The sequence below is a fragment of the Agelaius phoeniceus genome, chromosome 6 (genome assembly GCF_051311805.1).
Source record: "Agelaius phoeniceus isolate bAgePho1 chromosome 6, bAgePho1.hap1, whole genome shotgun sequence".
NCBI classification, from domain to species: Eukaryota; Metazoa; Chordata; class Aves; order Passeriformes; family Icteridae; genus Agelaius; species Agelaius phoeniceus.
In genome coordinates, this window is record NC_135270.1 from 49,084,741 (window position 1) to 49,098,027 (window position 13,287).

The 13,287-nt window shown below is 36.0% G+C and overlaps 2 protein-coding genes across 4 annotated transcripts in view; one reads left to right on the forward strand and one right to left on the reverse strand.

Annotated features, from left to right (window-relative positions):
• PPP4R4 (protein phosphatase 4 regulatory subunit 4) overlaps positions 1-6,278 on the forward strand; it is a 60,488-nt gene extending 54,210 nt beyond the window's left edge. For all 3 annotated transcript variants that reach the window (XM_077180646.1, XM_077180647.1, XM_077180648.1), the window contains one exon: positions 2,961-6,278. In XM_077180646.1, coding sequence (XP_077036761.1) covers positions 2,961-2,985 — 25 coding nt within the window. In that variant the 3' untranslated portion in view covers positions 2,986-6,278. The remainder of the gene's footprint in view (positions 1-2,960) is intronic.
• Positions 6,279-6,463: 185 nt separating this feature from the next.
• Positions 6,464-12,842, reverse strand: SERPINA10 (serpin family A member 10). The gene is made up of 4 exons (XM_054635722.2): positions 11,741-12,842; positions 10,446-10,719; positions 9,597-9,744; positions 6,464-6,716 (listed from the first exon to the last, which is right to left on the reverse strand). The coding sequence occupies exons 1-4, from the start codon at positions 12,459-12,461 to the stop codon at positions 6,525-6,527; spliced, it is 1,335 nt and encodes a 444-aa protein (XP_054491697.1). The 5' UTR covers positions 12,462-12,842; the 3' UTR covers positions 6,464-6,524.
• Positions 12,843-13,287: the final 445 nt, after the last annotated feature.

Here is a 13,287-nt window from a genome sequence, read left to right on the forward strand (position 1 = left end):
GCAGGAGAGTGGAATGTAAGAAACACAGCTTCAAGTCTCTGTGTACCATTCCCAAACAAATACCCTAAGAGCAGAGTATTTGAAAGTAGGTATCTGATCAAACACAGTGATCTGGGTGCTTTGTCAGGTTCAGAAAGTCCCTGAACTGCATAGGGTCAGAAGCTAAGAGGATGTATCAGGGGAAGAAAAACATTTTTGGGAAAAGAAGAGGAAGCTTAGGATGTTCTACATTTAGTTCTGAATAAGAGTTTTATTATTCTGTGTTCTTTTAGGAAAAGACATCTCTCAAGTTGTTCTGATGTCTGCTGTGCTGTAGATTCAACTTCTTGTTTGTAAACTGACCCAATACTTAACTGTTTTCATAAGAAAATGAAGCAGCTCTATGAGGAGATATTAAGAGATACAGATACAGGAATGTCTGGTGGTAAATGCATTCAATCACAGACATGTTTAGCTGTACTTTTTTATCTTTTACTCAGGAAATCAGGCCTGGTGCTAAATATTTGCACACTTAAATTAAAAATAAACAACAACAAACCAGAAAAAATGTCAGTCTCAAGGAAGCATTATTTTCTAAGTTTAATGATGGAAAAAATTGATATCCAAATATATAAGCAGCTGACAGAAATCACTCTGTGAGAAGAATTTGACAATTGTACAGTGAGAAGTACAATTGAATTGATGCTCAACAATGAGCACCACCTTTGGTGGACTGAATAAGGGAGAAAACTCACTAAGGTGAGAAAATAATATTTGGGTGTTTTTTTAGACTGTATCATTGTGCAGATTCATGTATGTGCTGGTTAAAATTTGCACTGACCATCTTAATTCTGGCAAGACCTAACTTTTAGTTTCCTGGCTCTGCAACTTGAGTAGAGTAACTTCTAATATGTTTCTGTTTCTAAGTAAATATGTGGGCAGTAACACAATAATTAAATTATAAGCAGATAAAATTATTGATTCTTAGTTTGAAGTGGTATATGTTTGGATAAAATATTGTTTAATTGCTTAAGCCTAATATTTCCCATAAAATTTCTCTGCAGATTATTGGTAAGTGTTCACTTTTGACAATATAGCGCAGTTTGTAGGGATGAAGAATTTCTGATTTCATATATGATAGTGCTCCAGGAATCTTTCAAAACTCAGAGTTACTTTGGGGGAGACCTGAAATATTTTCTTATCACACTCATGCATTCAAACATTCAGTCTGAACTTGTTCATAAGTATGTGCCAATTAAAGTTTTATCTCTTTTTGAAAATAACACAGCTGCAAAAAAAATAGTAAATAATGATCCAGTACTCACAAGCAGGTGACAAGGAAGTATTGTTTAAGTGTAGGTGTCAGTTGCTAGGTCTTAGGTAATACTTAGGCCATAGAAAATGCCAGAATTATGCTAAAGCAGCACCCCTATAACTTAATGAGGGACTCACAAAAGAGAAGGCTACCTGCTTCCAGTACCTGATGGATAGGAAAGAATCAGAAAAAGCACTGGTTGAGTACTTTGTCCCACAAGAAATCTTGCTTAGTATGCAGAGCAGAGAAGTTTTTCTGACTTCCTGTTGAAGAGTTGCCAGTTAGATCATGAATCATCCTAGCGCAGACATTGACATAAATCATGAACACTGTGTTCTATCAAGCAGTCTGATCTTCTATCATTAGGCCATGTAGCTTTATTATGTTCTTTTGAATGTTTTCAGCTTTATGAGATTGTTAGATATAAGATGTTTTGCGTGAGTTTATATTGCTGTAATATGACTGCAAATGTTCAACATGCAATTGTTTAAAACTATTTAGGAACTTTATAGATTTGTCAATGAATACATCCACTTCATAGATAGCATTTAAGTATTTTGCATCTTGCCTAGAGACATACAAATATTGGTTGATTTTATTTCACTTTTAATCAAAACTTTCTTCAAGGATGTGTGGTACAGGTTTTCCGTCTTGTAAAAAGAGGGAGTAGATTTATTGTTGCGTAAAAATTAATTTTCCAATTTATTATTAGTAAATTAATTTTTATGCAACAATAAATCTAAATAAATATCAGATTCCACAACTGACCTATAAGACATCTAGTTTGGTGCATGTACCAGTTATATGTTTAAGATAAGTATTTTAAAGTAATGTCTTTCATCCAGTCCTATAATTGCTTAGAAAGTTAAGGACAAGATGAAATAGTTCTGCCACTGATCTACTACATTTGGAGTTGGTTGCTTACGGATGTTATTAATGTTTTCATCATCACATTTAAGATGCTGGAAGTTCCAAGTTCCAGTGGGACTGGCATGTGTTTTGTGTCCCATTTCTATGATGAAACTAGTAGGTATCCTGACACTGATATATTATCATATAATATATTCCATTTTTAAATATTCAGCAGTTTTAAAGCACTGAAACAGAACAATATATTGTGCTATTTGTAAATGATAGTGTAAAATATTGATGCAAATTAGTTTTTCCAAGAGTTCTAAAAGTTACACCCATCTTGGAAATATTTCTGTCTGATACAAATTGTTTTTAATTGACATCTACTACTCTTTGAAACTGAAAACCAGTATATCTAAAGATTAAAAAATTAAGCCGTGAAAAGTCCAGAAATTACCTAAATGACCTTGTGGTCAACAGAACAGCTAGAAATCACAGTGCAATGTGCCAGACTTTTGGCACTTTTTGGAGCCATGAAGAGACTGTTTGTGCCACCTTAATCATCTCACTCAGATGGATCTCTACAAGAACTTCTGTAGACACCTGAATGGAGAACTTCACCCTTCTTGAGAAGAATGCCCTCAGAATATATCCATTTGGCTTTTTCACTGGGTGCAATAGAACAGCTCATAACTTTTAAAGTACAGCAGCTAAGAGCTATATTAAAATGTTCTACACAATAACAGTTTAATATGTTATGCAATTTAATGATATAGTAACAACATGTTATGTGTGTTTCTTCTTTTGTATGAAGAAAAAACAGAAAATCAAACTCCTAAATCACCTGAAAGAAAAATGAGGGAACCAGAGACTGGAGGAAGCAACGTTCTGGTGGGATAAGGTGGGAGCAGCAGATGGGACTCTCTGATGCCTGAACTGAATAAAACGCATCCTGCAATGTTAAAAATTTAAAATAAATCTTTTACATAAAATTCCAAGCTGTAAAATATGTTCTGATAAACAATGTAATGGTTGCAGAATTTTAACATCATAGTGAAATGATTTGAACTATAACTTCAGCTATGTGCTCTTAACTGCTGCAGCTAAGGAGATTTTGTTTTCTTCAGTTAGGCCTTTATAGTTTGAAGTCTTGGATTTAGAATGCACATACCCATTATTTAATTGGCTTCTTTACAATCTTAGCAACCCTAAGCTCCCATATTTTAAGGAAGAAATAGAAGGAATTGTTATGACTATGAAAAAGGAATCCCACATTTTCAAGAATCTGCAAACCTAATTTAAGACCAAAGTCCAGAACCATTATTAAAAAAACATAGACTTTTGAAGCATTGTGCTGTGAATTTGGAATTAATGTTTTTACAAGTACTAAGTTCATAAAAATCCTGTGTAAGTTTCAAAGCAATCTAAAAGCAAATGTCTCCAGATGATGTAAAAAAAAGTTGTATTTCATAAGTTTTGTTGTATAAATACTTGTTTTAATTTTAGTATTTCAAATTGTATTTTCACTTTAATAATTTATAATAATGAATCTAGTTTTTAATCAGCTGCTATTGCAAGCTGTCATGGTTCAGTGATGTCATCTGCATTTGTTTGTATTAATGCTAATGTTTCTATCAAAATTAATGTGGAAAAACATGCAATCATATTTTGAAAAGTTCTATTTATGCCAATAGTTGAGAGAGATTATGAAGCTATTGTCAGCTTCTCTTTCAAAATGGAGGCAGCATAAATATATTGATATCAGAAATACATGGTTTTTAAAATTTATTGGTGTATGATAAAGATGATCTGGTCTGTGTATGCAAATGTGAGTGTGGTTACTTTTTATAATGTAAAAACATGAATGGTGATTTACTCAAAATAAAATCTAGGACAATGCTGTACATGCATGTTCTTGAAAGAAAAATCTCAGGGCATCTTTTATAATTAAAATGAATAAAAGCACTTACCCATGGAGGGTATTTATTTAAAATACTAATAATGCTGGGTGTGTGCTGTCTTGTGTGAAGTACAAAATGTTTCTTTGGATTAAGCACTGTCTGAATGCTAAAGCTTCCTACACCTCAGTTAGATTTAGCAGTATTCTCTGTCTTAAGTCACAGGCATTATTTGGGTTCTCTGGAAATACTTAATTTTTCAGTTTGCTCTGCAGCCTGGCATAGGATCTTGTACATCACAGATTTCTTTAAAAGCTTCTTTGAGTTTTATGACGTTTAACATTCAGTATTGACAGAGGTGTACCGATGACCTGGGCTGGCTCCTCCTGGGTTCTGCACTGATGCAGGCAGATACCTCCAGTTCCCCAGGCACAGCTGACTCAGGTGCCAGCTACAGCTGCTCCCCCGTGGGCCACAGGAGACTGCCCAGGCTGTTCTCAGTCTGACCTTTGGCAGGACCAAACTCAGATCATCAGTAGCCAGCTGTAGAACAGGACTCAAAACTGTGTTTGCTCTTTTGATGCCTTGCAGAGCAATGCAGAAGAACCAGTAAGTTCAGAAAATTGAAGTTCTTTCTCCCCTTAATAAGCAGGTAATGAGTTCTGTAAACAGTCTGTCTTTTGTTCCTTCTTGGCTGTCACTGTCTGTCATTTTAAACTGATTAATTTATTTAATGCTGATAACGTGCTCTACTCAATAACCTAAAATTCCTTCAATGTAATCTTGAAATGCTGTGTTTAGACATTTTTGGACTGGTCATTTTCCTTGTGCAGTACCTCTGGTGTCTTGTGCATACTTTCATCACTCCTTTGCACTACAGGCCTCCATCCAAGCAGTCTTTTTAGGGGCCACTTACTTCTGGGTTAGTTCTGTTAAACAGCACCACTGCATTTGAACCCTTCAAAGCTCTGTTTATACCTGCTGGTCAGCTGTAGCTCTGGAACAAGAGCTGAAGGTCGACTGTGCAGTGCCATTTGTTGGTTTTCATATAGACCAGTGGCAGGAAGGAGTGATTCTCTTTCTGGGTATGTTTGTAATGCAGTCTGGAGCTAGGTTAGATGCACCTTCATAGTCCAGTCAGATAGCAGAGCCTGCCTCCTCAGTCCTTTGGTGAGTGGGGTACATCAGTGTCTGGGCTCTTGTGAGCAGACACCAAATAGTGACTGAGGTGATTTTTTGAGATTTACCAGCTTTATCCTATAATGTATCTTTTGTATCTTCTCTAGCAGAGTTATCTTGTGTTAATTGATAGACACCTGTGAAGTTCCTTGCCAAATGATTTTAAAAAGTCCTCTTGCTACTTTTTGGGCAGATATTTTGTGAAGGTTGTATGAGCAAGCAGAATAATGCTGACATCTGTTAGTTACATAAACCTAGAAGTGGCTTTTTGCATTGTTTTGTACTTTATAGATAGAACTCTGCTAATTAAAATCTATTAAATGTTAAGATCTTGTCATTCTCTTGGATGCACTGCTCTACTCGAATAAAGGAAATTGTTGTTAGATCATGGAAATATTTTTCTGAAAATATTTCTGAAATATTTTTCTGAAACATCATGGCAATACCTTTGGATTTTAGGCTCAACTCTGTGAATAGATTTATTACACTTTAATGGAGGTATGTTTTTTCCTACCAAAGTCTGCCTATTTCAGTTATAGAGTCCTGATACAAAGTTCACCCTGGTGTCTAGATGATATTACAGGTAGAAATTCTGGGGTTAGGAGAGGGCTAGCTTTGTGCTATGAAATCGTACAGGCCATATTTTCCAAAATCAGAATACCTAAGTTATTCTTCAGAACTAATTTTTTTAAATTCAAAGAATATTTTCAAGGCACATCATGTACTCTGAGAAAATGAGGTGATTTGCTAGTCTGCATAAATGCTTTGAAAGAGGTCACAAGGTAGACTTCATGATAGACTTATTTTCTACAGTAATAAAATAAAGATCTCTAGACAAAGTTTGTAAATTCTCTTTTAGGGCTTGATACTGCTTCTGTTTTTATAACTGGCAAAATTCTGCTAACATTGACGTCACTGGGCTCTTCGTCTCTTTGTAACAGAAGATAACATTGAGGAATCTGCAGTGTTTGGGAATGAGCTTCCTGAATATTTTGGTATTTGAATGGGGCTTTTTATTCAGATTTATCACTAAAATACTGATTTTAAAAATTTCACTTCTGTGGTTGTTGAGTTTTCTTTTACCAAAGGTAGATTTTACAAGTCACATTTTTATTGCTTTGAGCCTTAATGAAGTTAGCTTGTTGTGTGGCATTAATAAAATACTGCTAGGATGACCTAGTGCTAGCTAGGAGAGACAGAACAGGTTTTCACATATCATATTTTAGTGTCTTTTTATTATAAAATAAATTATTAAAAATAAAGCCTCTTACATACCAAAGAATAGTAGCTATTACCTTTATTCACATTTCTGTTGGATCAACCACCCTGCCAATGAACAGTAATGTTTTAAAAGTTTCTTCAAAAATCATGAACAGGAATGGTCGGTCCACTTTGATGACCCGAGGCAATGTGAATGCAATTATTTCTGAGCCACTTGCTGCTGCAGCCTCAGTTCCTTCTTCATCCACTTCAATAACTGCATTTTGGATAACCTGAAGTGCAAGGCAGAAATAAGTATGTGACAGAAGTAAATACTAACCTGAAGAGTATTTTTCCAGCTGCAGGCATTCAGTTGAAGTAGGCTTCTGTTAAGGATTAAAATGAGCAGTTCAGTGCAATCTACCTCTGTCAGACTGGTAGAGGAGTCAGCACAGCCACTATGCCCACAATGCTCACAGTGTGGATGCCAGTTCAGGAGTCATTGCACTTTTCCACATTTCTGAGCACAGACCTCACTTAGAAATCGGGGGTTTTGCATGAAAAAGCCATTGCATTTTTTTTTTTGTGTAGAGTGCTCCTCTTTGACACCTAACTGTGCAAAGGAGTTTCTCAGTTGTAGGAAATGTGTTTTCACCAGTCACAAACACTGACTGGCTGGATATGTCATTCACAGCTGATTTTGTGAGAGCTTAGGGAATTGCACCAATCTTTGTTTTTTCCCCTGCATATTTCTAATTTGTACATTTGGTAGCACAGACTAAATATGTAGAACAGTGAGGTACAATCCTGGATTGGTTTGAATATTTTCCACTCCCACTGAAATTGCAGCCTGGCAGAATCTGATTTTTCATTTTTTCATATTTTCCATTTTGTTCTTTCAGCCTGCTTATACCTATGAGTGCTTCTGCTATGTTAGTGTCTGTACTGGTGAACTGCCTAGTCATCTAGTGGATTTAAAGCTCCTAAACTCCTAATTCTACGAATTACTTATGTGAAAACAGTTGAAGGACTTCACCAGTGTTGAGGTTTCTGCTACATATTTTTAAATAATACTTCTGTCTTTCACAATTCCCAGGGACAGGATGCTCCTCTGGCACTCTGTAGCTGATGCACATATTGCTTCTAATATCAGTTAGCAGTTCCTGTTAAAGTGTGATTTTTTGATAACACAATAGTTAACTGCTGAGAATCAGCATGAAAGTTACATGATCAAGAGGAAGGGAGAAAAGTGCTGCAGATTGCCTTTATATTTCCCAACGGTGAAATAGTTCATACTAAACTGAAAATCTCTGCAATTTTATCCATTAAATATTTATTCTTAGGATATTAGATCTTCCCAGAAAGGTTTTTTTTTCAAGCCACTGCAATTTTGAAAACCTTTAGATCAAGCATGAGAGTTTTTAAAACTTGTATAGAAGTGTTTATTATCCCACCCTGTTAATTGGCTAAGCACAAAGGCTTCTATAAGGATATGGTGTAGGGAGACTTGTAAGAGCAGCACCTGAAGGATTCCTTCTCATAGGGTACAAATACCCAAAGGGAGGGTGCAAAGAAGGTAGAGTCAGGCTCATCAGTGGTGCCCAGTGACAGGACCAGAGGCAGTGGGCACCAAGTGAAACACAGGAAGTTTGAACAGAGGAGGTTCCCTCTCAACACTGGGAAATGCTTTTCATGTGAGGCTGACTGAGCATTGGCACACTGTGGGTTCTTCCTCTTTGGAGATATTCAAAATCTGTCTGGACATGGACCTCAGCAACTTGCTCAAGATGACCTTGCTTGAGCAGAGGAGTTGGACCAGGTGACCTCCAGAGGTCCCTTCCAACCTTAAACATTCTGTAATTCTGGGAAGCCTCTCCTGGAGTTCTGGTCCTGGATCGTCTCTGCCATACAACCCTCCACAACCACAAGCAGTTGCATGCTACAATTTCCTTACATAAGTTTATAAAGCTACATTTTTAAATCCTGTGCCAGAGTAATTTTATTTGGATCTTGTTTATAAATTCATCTTGTTTCAGAAATTTTTTTAACTTTTACTGTAATGTATGAATTTGTATCTAGAATTCATTGCTTTTCATCTTGTTCCACACACTCCATTCTTGTGGGCACAAGTATCTCTGTGTGTTTTGTCTTTCATCTCCTTTCTTTGACCATTCATTTTAATTTTCTATTACCAGCAAATTGTCCTTTTTATAGACTAGCTGTTTGTTTTTCATAAGATATCTCTGGTCACATAGACCTGTTCCCTCTTGATATTGACGTGATTGACAAGTCCTTTGTCTTCCATTCTCTTCTGCTTCTCATTCTGCCTCTGTTTTCCATCAGTCTTTTGAATTTCATCTGTGCTCTCCCTTAAACAGTGGTACAAAGTATCTCTTCCTGCTCCTCTTTTTCCATGGGGCTGTGTTCCTGCCTTCTTGGCCATTCACTGCCCTTGCCTTTACCTGTTTAAAGGTTCTTTGAAAGTTTCAGCATACAAGGTGGAACATCTGTATGGGTTGGAGTGCAACTATATCGTGCGAATCCTTTCCTGTAAGATTGTGTTTTCTCTCTTCCATGGTATATAGAGGGAAAAACAGGAGTGCTTTGACTTCTCTTTCTCACTGTTACCTTTTTGAGATTTTATTATTTAAACTTGCTAAGGTTCTTTATTTTTTGAGAAGTATAACGTATAACTGTCTCTGGAATGTGTATGAGGAGTTCTTTCCTTGAATTTCCTTACTTGCCCTGGATTTTACCATTTGATTCTCATTTACATTGTCTTTCTTGTTCACAATTTTTGTGAAATTGTGCTCATTCTCTGCCAACCATATTCCTCTTGAGGCAGAGCTTTTCTCCTGTGATGGGTTAGCTCTGGAGGTGTTGAGCACCTATGAGATGTCACTGCCTCTTTCCCTTACATAACTCATACTTGAAGTGGGATCCATCCTGATTAAGATGTGTAGATTGCACATACCTGGCTGATGAGGTACTTTTCTATCAGTGTCCCTATAAATTTATATGACCATCTTGGCTGGGCTGTTAATAACAATAACAACAATATAATAATAATAATAATAATAATAATAATAATAATAATAATAATAATAATAATAATAATAATAATAATAGTAAACTATTATAATCCAAACAACAAATAATTTTAGTGGGCTTACCTGTGAAACCGCTACATATTCATGATCTGTCAGATGACTAAGATCTGCTGAACGTGTAAAAAGCTTTTTAATTCCAAGACTTTGAAGCAGTTTCTTCATTTTGTATTTTTGCTCTAGTTTAAACTTTGGAAATGAAATATCCACTTTTCTGTTAAAAAAAAATAAATTAATGCAAACAGTCACTTGACTGCTGAAATGCACACTACTCAGGAATTAAGCTTTACACAGAAAAAGAAGGGACAAAAACTGGATAGTCTCTGCTGGCATTTAGGTTGCAGAAAATAATTTCTAACCTGTTGGCTGCCAGTGATGCTACAAATTATTTCCTTCTCTGTATAAATACTTCCACCAGCAGTCACGGTGCCCTGATACCAGGGCAACACACTAATTTATTGACTGGTGAAAAGAATTTTCACTTCAGGAACTATGTTTCACAGGAATCATTTGGGTTTACATTTTTATATTCAAATTTATCAATTCCTCTGGGTTTCCCCTAGTAAGAAATGTTTAATAAATGTCTAGATTTATAGTGGTTTTTGCTTGGCAGTACTAAATTTAAGGAGAGGGGAGACCTAAGGAAGAATATGGAAAGACTCATGCCTTCTCTCACAGAGAGAGACATTTTTAACTGAGATGAGCTGAAGTTTTGTTGCCTCTAAGTCACAACTTTCACATGCCACTTGGGCTGTGGATAGGCATTAAAGGACCTCTACTCTGTACATAGCTCTTGCCACAGAGATGCTACCATGGGAAAAGGCTTAGGAAGACCAGCTAATCTTTACTGGGCTTTGTTGCTTTTCTGCAGTGAACATCAAAGACATTAGGGCCCCATGGGTGTCAAAGCAATACCTGCTTTTCATGTTCCCAAGCCAGGATTCCACAAGCTCTGCAGTCAAATGGTCTTCAATTGAAATGTAGTCACCCTCTTTTTCTGGGATAACAACCAGCATGTGGGCATTCCCTTTGTAAGGTATCTTTATCACAGTGCATCTTAAGTTCTCATCAAAAGTGGAATTAATTTTATCTGACTTGAACATCATGGGTACCTGTACGCTTCTGTATTTGTTTATGTGGAAAGTCTCAATTTCTGTGAACTTGGAATTAAAGGGATAGACCCACTTGCCTGAGGAAAGAAAGAAAGAAATTAAATCATTATGTGTATTTAGATTTGTTCAGAAAAATGTTCTTAAAAGTTAAAAAACCTGTAGGATATTTTTTGCATCTAGTTGAAGTGGCTGTCAGTTGTGTCTGGGATAAGTGGATGACAATTTCAGTATATTTTATGTTTATTGCATATAAAATTTTTTTACAGAAAAAACCCCAAGTAATCCACAAAATAAACTGCTTCATTGCACAGAAAGAAGGGAAATATTTTTCTAAGGTTGGTTAGTTGCCAGTCAAGTTCAGAATTTATGTTATCTTTGTTTTATCAATGCCTGGTGAGCATCTGACCTTTTGTAACATGTAACCTTCTCTGAAATTTTCTACCAGCTGTTCAGTATCAGTTGACCTTTTGTAACATGTAACCTTCTCTGAAATTGTCTACCAGCTGTTCAGTATCCTGTATTTAATTTAATTATCCAATATTTTGGATGGGGATTCACTGACTTCCCCATGGAATGGTTTCTGACCATCCCTGGTATTTCTTTCCCTCCCCCTGTAAGGTGATATAATGGGATTCTTGGGTTCCTCTGGGGCAGATGATTCTTGATGGAAATAGAGAAATTATTTTTGTTTCAATGATTTTGTGTACTATGTTAAATCAGTACATGATTTTATGCCCAGTATTCAGCATTTAAGACTATTATGATAAAGACTGTTTCATTTTAATGGGTGAATTAAAATAAAATATTGTTTCCTGTCATAAAGAGGGATAATTCGGAGATGGACTGAGATAGTTTGATACAGGGCTTTTTGTTCTCTTTGAGACTCTATTTTATGGAAGATAGCATAGAAGAATTGTGGTTTCCTGTAATGAAAAATAATTTCCTATTATATGAGCTTAATAGAAAAAAGTAATCTTAGATAAAGACATAGAGAAAACAGGACATCTAAATTCATTTAAACTCCCCCTAATGTAGCTGACGTTAGAATCTTGATTCTCCTAATAAATAATTATTCTGCATAATAAAACCAGCAATTACCTTTAAAGAAAATGTAGTCCACAAGCACCAGTTTATTATGGCGATCCAGCTCTTCAAAAAGTCTTGGGATTTTTCCTTTTGTCATTTTGTTAATTTTTTGATTGATGAAAAGTTTTGCCTGTGTTAAGTTTTCAAAGTCTACTTTCAGGAATTCCATATCAAAGTACTGCTTAGATAAATTCAGGAAAGACTCCTTGAGTTTGAAGTCCTTTTGAATAAAAGAAAGAACACCTTGCATGAGGAGAAATTCTTCATTCATTGTGATGTTACCTGTCAGTTGTTTAAACAAAGCTGGTAAATGTTGGCGATCCACTCTGTCCTTCACATCATGGAGGTTTAGACCTTTTACAATTTGTCTGTGCGTTTCTCCTTTGGTTGCCATCATATAGACACTCATGAGAGCTGACACAGAAAATGGAGAGATGATTACATTGTTATCATGTGTCATTGCAATTTTTCTGTAGAGGTTAAATCCAAAATTTGTGGTCTTTTCAGTGAAGTTGTGAAGAGTGAAGTCTTCAAGACCTTGGTCTTCAAAACCTTGGTGTTCAAAAGACTTAGAGATATTTTTGTGATGATACCACTCTTTGGAAATACTGATGTTATTTCTTTCCAAGAAATTACTCTCTTTTTCCTCCGTTGGAAATTTAGGTTTGATATCAGCCTGGATGAATTCAAAACATATTTCACTTAAGAGAAGTATGTAGATTCCTGCTTTCATGTTGACATCCAATAATGAACTATTTAGAGTTGTTTTTTTTCCTAGAAAAAAGAAAGGCAACAAAATGACTTTTTAGTTTGTTCTTCCATTCACAATGCAAAAGGTTAAAGATGTAGTGGTCTTTCTTCACCTTCAGGGTATATACTCCAAACCTGTCTAACAAAATGTTCAGAGAAGACCAGGCAGATCTTACAGGACACCTAAGGCAAACCTTAGCATCAAACATTGTGTAAATTTGCAAATGAAATGCACTTTGCATATAGTGCAAATATGATTATCATCCATCTTTCCATAAAGCAATATATTAATTCTCTCCCATACAGCAGTGATGAATTGCACTTCATGGAAAAATTTTGAATGGCTACAATCTTTGGAGATGCATTTTCCCATTATAAATTAAACGGGATGTTCAAGACCACCAAACCTGCACAGATTCCTTTTGTATAGCAGTGGGCAAAGGGATAAATGAGATTAAAAGATGGATTATATGGCCCATCATTAAAGTAGTAAGTGATTCAACAGTCTAGAATCACGTGGCAATTGTTAACTACTCTTTTTAAGCTAAGGATCTGTAACAGCAAATTACGGTCACTGTATAATTTGTGATTTGGCATATGGGAAAGCTGGTTTTACCCGGTTTATTCAGAGTTCAGCTGAATTTCACAGTTGGCTGATTCAGGCTGTGGGAGTTAGTCCTGAAAAGGTATGTTGATGTGAGTACTGAGACATTTGGGTGCCAAGTCACGAGGTGCTTTTGGCAGTCAGGTGGTGTGCTATTTTCTTTGGAGATAATAGGTCACGTTCTGTACTTGCTGCAGCACAGATG

Coding starts and splice junctions, on each gene's coding strand:
- SERPINA10 (XM_054635722.2), bottom strand. CDS start 12,461: ATGAAAGCAGGAATCTACATACTTCTCTTAAGTGAAATATGTTTTGAA. Junction 9,745..10,445: donor CTTGGGAACATGAAAAGCAG/GTATTGCTTTGA, acceptor TTTTTTTAACAG/AAAAGTGGATATTTCATTTC. Junction 6,717..9,596: donor AATATGTAGCGGTTTCACAG/GTAAGCCCACTA, acceptor CTTGCACTTCAG/GTTATCCAAAATGCAGTTAT.